General features: G+C 36.8%; 1 protein-coding gene across 1 annotated transcript; it reads right to left on the reverse strand.

Annotated features, from left to right (window-relative positions):
• Positions 1–2,241: 2,241 nt before the first annotated feature.
• On the reverse strand, positions 2,242–7,743 carry emc4 (ER membrane protein complex subunit 4). Its single transcript, XM_084712748.1, has 6 exons — positions 7,593–7,743; positions 6,673–6,838; positions 6,110–6,224; positions 5,632–5,785; positions 4,985–5,145; positions 2,242–2,616 (listed from the first exon to the last, which is right to left on the reverse strand). The coding sequence occupies exons 2-6, from the start codon at positions 6,795–6,797 to the stop codon at positions 2,581–2,583; spliced, it is 591 nt and encodes a 196-aa protein (XP_084568874.1). The 5' UTR covers positions 6,798–6,838; positions 7,593–7,743; the 3' UTR covers positions 2,242–2,580.
• Between the last annotated feature and the right edge of the window lie 857 nt (positions 7,744–8,600).

The following is an 8,600-nucleotide window of genomic DNA, read 5'->3' on the forward strand; positions in this document are numbered from 1 at the left end:
ACATGACTGTTGTCAAAGTCTAAACTGTAGATGCATGTTGGCATAGACTGATGTTTAAAAGCATCTACAACTACAAATCAACAGAGTGGAACACAAAGCAATTCAAAGTACTTTACAGGGGCATAGAAATACATTAAAATAAAATGTTAAAATATGGCATTTGAGATCATACTGTAAAAACAAAAGCTAAAAGCAAGCCAATAAACAGTTAAAACATGACAGAACTTGCATTTAAAAGACATAAAAACAAAAGTGAAATCAAACAAATATAGTTTGTCATTGCATGCTTTGGTGGATATCTGTTCAGGAGGGACTGATGCCGATGGGCTGTCAGCAACAACAGTAAATAAGGTCTGTGCATTATTGTTATTTTTTGTTGATATTCTCAGAGAAAAGAGACTGCCTTTTTTAGCTCCAAGTTGAAGACAGAAATGACACATACTGATTCTTTTTAATTTCAAGATGTGTTTGACCATCCATGCCACCAGGTGTTTAATATCATCAGTATGGCTGCTGTTTTTCAGTTCATAAATCTGACTGGGCTTTAGCGTGGCAGCTTTAACTGACTCCTTGATTGGTGAGTGTGCTGGAGGGGGGCAAGGACTGACGTTGGCTCCCTGATGAGTGTGTTGGAGGGCAGGAGGAGGCTTGTTGGATAAAAGATTCTGGTGAAGGGGGAGAGATGCAGGCTGTCTGTCTCCGTGAGCTTGTCCTTCACTCTTATCTGCTCTTTTTTGGGTTTGCTCCAATTAGTCTGGAGTCAGTGATGTTTGGATGAATCCCATCAGGTTGAAAACGGTCCTTAGAGCTCCAAAAGTTGTTGACAGTGTCAAAAACTTTATCCCATTAATGAGCCGCATTGATGTCAGCCATGTATTCAGAGCAAAGAATCTGGTAAAAGATTTCATTCCTTTCCCCAGATTTGCTATGGGGCCAGAAATGAAAGAATATTGTGACTGACAATCGCTCAGTTTCTCCAAGAGCAGGGAAAATAATCTTTTAGGATCTCAGTGGCAGTTTTCCTTTGTAGACTGCCCATAGATCCAGTGTGGATAATGATCCCCTGGTTACTTGGAAGTGTAGAGAGGATCACTGCCAACAGCTCTGTTAGCTCCCTGAAAAACCTTCCTCTTCTCATGATGGCTCAGCACAGAAACTCAAATTTCATAATCATAAATCACAAAACATGGTTGAGTTTGTCCATGAACTTTCACCGAGAAACTTTTATTTGGATTATTTTCTCAATCCAGCTCAAGAGGGCAGCCGTTTTTGAAGTTAAACCCCCTCAAGTGTAAGTTTAAAGTCAATACTGGATCCCATTTGAAATGGGAGTTTTTAAGTTTTGGTGCAACAGAATTAAACTTAATCTAGGTTTAGAGTAAAAACTAATCTGAGGTTTAAAGGGAAGTATAAATTTAATCTTTCTTAATTCTAAGCTAGTTTGGTGTCACAACATTTAAAGTTATATGGCAATTAAATCATGTTTAAAAATGTATCCTTGTTGGTGCAACCCAGCCAGTATGTTTGTACAAAAGACTCGAGTTTCACCAAAAGTTGTTTGATTTTCACTTTTCCACGCCCAGTTTGAAGGTAAACAAGCTGACTGTGGCTATTAACATAACAAATAGAACAAAAATACAGAGGCAGCTAAGTTTCTTTCTTGATCACACTATGTGTCTAACATACCAGGGGTTTCTACAGTGATGAAGATGTGATTTAACATCTCTGTCAGACATTTTTGGGCGTTATTTCATTTTCTTAGTTTTCCCATGTTGAAGGCCACCCAACATTTACAGGATTTACAACAACCTTTCTTATGAACCACACCTTTTAACAACAAAATTAACTTTTTTCATCCAACGCATTTATTGACATAGTTTAAATCATTTTATTTAAGCCAATAAGGATTTTATTTTATAGAACATTTTCATAGAGCAAATCAGTATAAATTAAACAGACCCATAAATTAAACAGGTTAGTAAATGTAGCTTGTGAGCATGCTGAAACCATGTTGACAAAATGAAGTTTGTCACTACAAACTGAGAAACAAAAATAAAGAATGAAAAAAGAGGAAAAAAATAAGAAGACTCTACTGTGATACAACCTAATAACACATCAAAATTAAAACGCTTCTCTGATGATTACGTTCCGTTTTCATGCTTTCTCCTCAAACGGGGTATAATCTCTTAAATAACCACTAACTGTGTTGTAAATTTCAACTGGAAATAAAAAATACAGTAGTTCAACAGCCAACATGATGATCTGTTGGCTTACAGATCTTTATTAAAAGAATGAGGAAGTCATGATAAAGACATGAAGCAGATCAGCAGACTAAAGTAACATTAATGTTTCTGTCAAAAAAAAAAAAAAAGGCAAACGAAATGTGTGTAGAAATCTGTGCCGCTCATCCTGCTGCTGACTTTAAACGTCTTGCCCGTCGTATCTGCCGCTGTAGAGGTTGAAGGTGTTGCAGACAAGAGCTCTGAACAGGTAGCCAGGCTGTACGGCGCAGGTGGAAAATATACAGTATATATAACCTCTGTAAATATTTCAATCTGTTATGTGCACGCTCCATCCTCTTCACAACACCATTCCTCCACCCAGTATCTCCATCCTCTGTTGAGAAGAAACAAAATACATATGAAGTTACTACAATCTACAGGATTTCCACGTTTCTTTTTACGTGAGGAATGTTTGAATGTTTTGATGACATCTCAACATGCTGAACAGCCAACACTGTCGAATACACCACACTCGACTTCACCGCACCACAGACTGTGTGGGTTGTAGCTGCTGCAGCAGCTGGCCAATCACGCGCCACATTAAATCTAAGAACACTTGTGGTGATTGGCTGCAAGCAAAACCACACAAATAGTCTTTTTCTAGATCAGGGTACAAAAAGGATTGAAAGCAAGTATTCTTTGACTGGAGAAGTTTCAATAATACTTGTTAATGTATTATTTCATTTGATACCTTAAAGGTACTGAGTGCTGATACGCAGTCTTACTCAAGAATCAACTGTATTTCTGAACAATCAATACTTCAATACTCACAAGTTAAGTTGTTAAGTTGGTATTGATTCCTTTAAAAAATATTTATAACAAAAATTAATTAACTACAAAATATTTTCAGTACTTTTCTATATTTGTGTCAATAAACAGCCCTGAAATATTTAGCAGGTCAGTGCCACATGACTGTGGAACCCTGTGAGACATGAGAAACGAGACGACAGTGTGAGAGATGGCGGAAAGGAAACGCGGCGTGGTGCGGTGTTACTTTTCACCTATAGATAAAAATACTGCGAGATGCTCTATTTGTGACGAGAAAGTGCCACACAGCAGCAACACGAGTAACCTCTTAAAATATATACCCTGAAACTTTTAGGAAGGCTGAACAAAAACAATAAGATAATTACTTATTTTATTATAATTTTATCAAAGTATTTCTATAAAATAGACGGCACAAACATTTGATTTAATTGTATTCGTATTTAACATCACATGCCCACTTACAAAATGATCAGTATTGATCTTGATAAAATTGCGCCAAAAGTATCAGTTTTATATCAAATTAAATAAGTTTGGTATCGTCCATCCTTAGAATGTACATAGATACATTACTTATTATGAACCCCCTTCCTAAATAAGTTTGTTTTTTTTCATTACCCACATTCTATAATTTGATTTTATGTTGTTTGTCTTTTAATTTCTATTCTTTTATCTTTTATTTATTTTTTAATTTATATTGTTGACATGCTCATGCACTACTTCACACGTTCATACACATACATCCATACACACCATGTTGACATGTGAGTATTTTTAGACTGTCATCTAGTAACTTGATTAATCATGTGATGAGATGCGTGACGATTTAAGAGGCTTACAAGCTCTGTTAAATAATTCCCTGATGGAAACACTGGATTGCATATTATGCAGTATATATTATACACTAGAGCTGCAGAAAATTAGTTGCCAACTATTTTGATAAGTGATTACTCATTTCAGTAATGTGTTTCAAGCAAAAATGTAAAACTTTTACTAATTTGAGCTTCTTAAAAGTGAGGATTTACTGCGTTTCTTTGTCATTTATGACAGTATATTAAGAGTTTTTGGCTTCTGGACTGTTGGCTGGACAAAATAAACTATTTCAAGATATCAGTTTGGGCTCTGGGAAATTATGATGAGCATTCTTCAAAAAATGTATAACGTAAACAATTCAGTAATAATGAAAATAATCATTAAATGAGGCTAATCAATAATGAAAATAATCAGTAACTGCAGCCCTATTGTGACTATTTATATGTGAAGTGATGTCAGGAGAAGCACACTGCTGCAAATTTCTGTTTGACTGACTTTTACTTCTTTAAAAGTTGGATCTTTTCCTCACAAATCTATTTTACAAGGTAATCATGTCAGCTACCAGACACAGCAGTTCTAAAAAAAAAAAAACCCTCCATCACAGTGCTTCATTAGCTTTAACTGTTATAAATGATGATCTATAAGTATAATGACAAAACGGTCATATTCTGCCCTCTACTGGCCTAATGGCAAGTGAACAGCACAAGAGACATCACAAGAAATGAGGCAAAACTCCATAAATTGAAAAGTCTGATTCGATTAAAGGGCACTGTATCAAATTTTAGGGCCCAGCACCAAATGAGACACATACAGACAGTCTGCAATACTCTTAGACGATAAACTGGTAGCAAAGGAAACCACAAACACCATCTATAGTGCTGTTTTATTAAAACAAAACTTCTGGGGTGCTCCCATAACTCAGTTGGTAGAGTGTTCGCCTACTGAGGCTGCTGGTCCTCTGCGGCGGTCACTGGTTTGATTCCCACCTGTGGCCCATTTGCTGAATGTCATCCCCCCTCTCTCTACCCCCTTTCCTGTCATATCTCCAGCTGTCCCTATCAAAATAAAGGCAAAAGCCCAAAAAATAATCTTAAAAAAACAAAACAAAAAACTTCTACATTTACCTGAGGCGGTTCTATGAATGCCAGCCAATCAGAAGAGTGTGTTGGGAGCAGTCCCATTGACTGACACTTGTAGATGGCCAACGCCGAGCCCAGGAGGTTACCAATCAGGTAGACGAGGCCCTGAAGCCACTGCTGACTGGAGCTCTCCAACAGCTTGAAGGCTGAGACACAAGAGAACAAAGGACTGAATGAAAGGCCACAAAACTTATGACACAGAAATTAAAAGTACAGTTCGGATAATCTGAAGTTGGTTTGTATGAGATAGTTATCAATACTCAGTGTATTAGCCAGAGTAGATGGTGGCTGACACGCCCCCAGTTTGGAGAGGCAAAGAGGGACATGAGCATGGAAGCTAAAGCAGTGAAAATATTCTATATGCGTACACTTAAACTTAAATTGTTTTTTTTTTTTCAGGTGAATATTTAAGTGGCGAAAATATGCCTTGTTTTGTGAGTCCTCTCTCCTTCTTGTAACTGAGGGTGTGCCAGCCAGCATCTAATGTAATTTATACAGATTATCAAAGTACCTCATACAAACCCACTGCAAAATAATGATTATACAACCGATCCTACAACAGCCTCCCATCCAAAAACGGGAAAAATAAAAAGACAAATCAGCTGTGAACAGTGTGATTGGTGGATACTCACTGGCAGACATGGACATGAGGGCCTGAATGGGCCTCCAGGCCATCATGCAGACCATCATGATGGGGAAGATGGAGATGGTGTTGCCTGACATGTACATGATGAACAGGTTCATGGGGATCTGTTTAAGAGGCCCAAGAGCCACGTCCCAGCATCGCTGCACCACAAAGAAGAAGAAGAAAGATGATGATAAAGGTACGGACAGCATTAATATATTCATTTCTGGTTCAACATGTATCAGTCTTATATGGATGATTACTCTGAACCGTTTCCTTTGGGAGGATCACACCAAACACCACAAATTAACAAAACTAAAATATATATATACATACACAACTTACATATGAACAAAGAGAGAACACAGAAACCAGTAACTACCAAAGAAAACCCTTCAAACTCTAGAAATGCCATCATAAAGAAGCTTTTGCTGTCCTGGTACCCCAAGCGTAATAAAAAGGTAAAGGTTCTCCTCCCTGCTTACCTTCTCCACCAGGTTTTTGTCTGTCTCCTGGATGCTGGTGTCGGGGACAGGTTTCTCAGAGTAGCCAATGGGGTAAACAACGTCTCCCTGACCGCCCTGCCGGTCACCACGACTCCTACAGAGACATGAAGAGTAATTAAAAGTTCTGCTAATATATTCCTCGTAAATCATACATACTTGAAATGTTTATTTTATCTGCCTTTGTTCAGCTTTATGTCCATTTCCTGAAAGTTGTTCTTGTGTGTCACTTTAAGAAGAACTCCACACCGGAGTCAAACTCTTTGTATGTGTTTACATATTTGGCCAATAAAGGGGATTCTGATTCTGTACATAAAAGAGTAAAAATGCAATTTAATTCCAGTTCTCTGCACCTTGTCGTGACAGATTTGTTTGTTTTTATTTATTTTTTTGCCTTCAATAGATGTCACCAAGGTCTCACACGAGAATCCAGATGAGGATGTTACATCCCTGGACCACCAGACCAGACGGAGGAGTTTTAGATGTCCAGGTCCACAAACTGTATTTTTGCACTCATGTCTGACAGATCGTTTCGATGCTTCTACCTGGTGCTTCCCAGGCTCAGCTCCAGAGCCCACTTCATCCTCCTGGCCCCGCTGCCTCCTCTTGTTGACAGAGCTCCTCCTCCTCCTCCTCCACCACCTCCTCCTTGTCTCCCTGGAGATGCCATGGCAACCGTCTGCACTGCTGGACCTCAGAGACAGAAATCACCTACAAAGATAAAAAACAAAACAAAACAAAAACAAACAAACAAAAAAATAAATTTTTTACATATCTTTATTGCAAATTTTCTGTTAATGTTAATATTTTTCTACTTACATATTTACTGTTATGCACCAAAATGCCAAGCCATATTGTGTTCCGTCATTGTTTCAGTGTCAAGGGGTGCGCAGAATTTAGGTCACTTATGTTACATATTGATTTTTTTTTAAGGTTTATGTAATGTTTAATCAGTTTTTATACCCCAAATCTCACTGGAGCAAGTATTTAGTAAATGCTTAAATTGTTTTGCACCTGCAATCAGGGTTGTTACAAAAGTCTTTACTGATTTATAACATTTTAACGCTATCCGCATCAATTACATAAACATTATATAAGTACATGTCTACTAAAAACATGAGTAGTTAAAGCAGTGATATGGTTTCAGGCATGTTTCTCCTCATTCAGCATCATTTGTTTGTATAAAACTCGCTCAGTTAAAAAAAAACAGACGCAGGCTGTTAGAAGCAAGTTATTGATTGATAATAAAGTTGCCTTAGATACATCAAAGAGCAAAACCGTACAGATTCTCCCGTACAAGTAAAAATAATGACAATTCAAACAGAAAACGAGAAAATTATAACGACCACACACGATGAAACCAGACGATTTTACCAACGTTATCACTTGACGTCGCTGTTGTTGAGCAGCTCAGACGTAACGACGTTGATGTTAAATCTAAATAATCCAGAAACATTCATCTCACCTTACATAAGCATCCAAATGACCGCTGGCTGTTTTCTTTATTGTGATTTTTGATGAAATGAGAGGAAATCGGCTCGCTGAGACGAGAGACAAGTCGACCCCCTCGTCGCTCGCAGGTTCCGGGGCACGCAGTGATGACGCGCATACGCTGCCGCTGTGGATATTGCGTCACGTCCGCCTTTTTTTCTACGATGTACAATTTATGTTATACATACACTTGTTCTATTTAAGACTCTCTGAAACAAAAAGCTATTAAAACTATAACAGCTTGAATATGTAAAAAAAGAAGGAAAAAAGATTAATTAAATATTAATAATAATAACAAAAAAAAAATAAAAAAAATAATTTATTTTCTATTTATTCCCCCTTCACGTTAAAATGTTTCTTCTTTTTACTTTTGTTTTGTATGTTTTTTTTTAAATTTCTTGTGCTCCCTTTAGTACAAATTTCGTCCATGTAAGTTTCTTTGTTCGAAATAAAGAAACAATCTTTCCACAGTTACCTTTTTATTTATTTGTTTATTTTTCTTTCTTTCAAAAAAAAAACTTTACTTCCAACAAAGAGATATAATAATTGTCATACAAACTTCAAACAGTAAAAAGTAACTTTGGAGCTTCTTTGTTCTTTACGTATTATACATAACACATATTTAAAGAAAGTGCCACAGTGTTTAAGTCAAACAGCAAACCAGTGACAGCTGGGTTTGGAGCTATTTGGACCATTTTGATATGTGAATGTGGAATTTACCAGGAATAATCAAAAACTGAGTTATACAGTTCAACCAGCTGACCACAAAATATAACATCATATCAAATACATTTATCTGTACATTATGACCTATTTTTTTATATTTATAACATTTTGACATTATTAAAGTCTGATTGTAGCAAAATTCAGTGGATGTAAAATTATTATTAAAACATTTTTATTTATTTAATGAGACCAAAAATCACCAATGATGCTTTGAAACACCAGTGACATGCATAAAACTGGTCTTTATTATTCCCTA

This window comes from Lutjanus erythropterus, chromosome 23 (assembly GCF_056507025.1).
Source record: "Lutjanus erythropterus isolate fLutEry1 chromosome 23, fLutEry1.hap2, whole genome shotgun sequence".
NCBI classification, from domain to species: Eukaryota; Metazoa; Chordata; class Actinopteri; order Lutjaniformes; family Lutjanidae; genus Lutjanus; species Lutjanus erythropterus.

What these genes read in the sequence shown, in the direction of transcription:
- emc4 (XM_084712748.1), bottom strand. Translation starts at nt 6,797, where the DNA reads ATGGCATCTCCAGGGAGACAAGGAGGAGGTGGTGGAGGAGGAGGAGGA. An exon ending in ACAAAAACCTGGTGGAGAAG is followed by an intron (nt 5,786 to 6,109) that starts GTAAGCAGGGAG and finishes TTTGTGGTGCAG; the next exon opens with CGATGCTGGGACGTGGCTCT. An exon ending in CCTCATGTCCATGTCTGCCA is followed by an intron (nt 5,146 to 5,631) that starts GTGAGTATCCAC and finishes CTTGTGTCTCAG; the next exon opens with CCTTCAAGCTGTTGGAGAGC.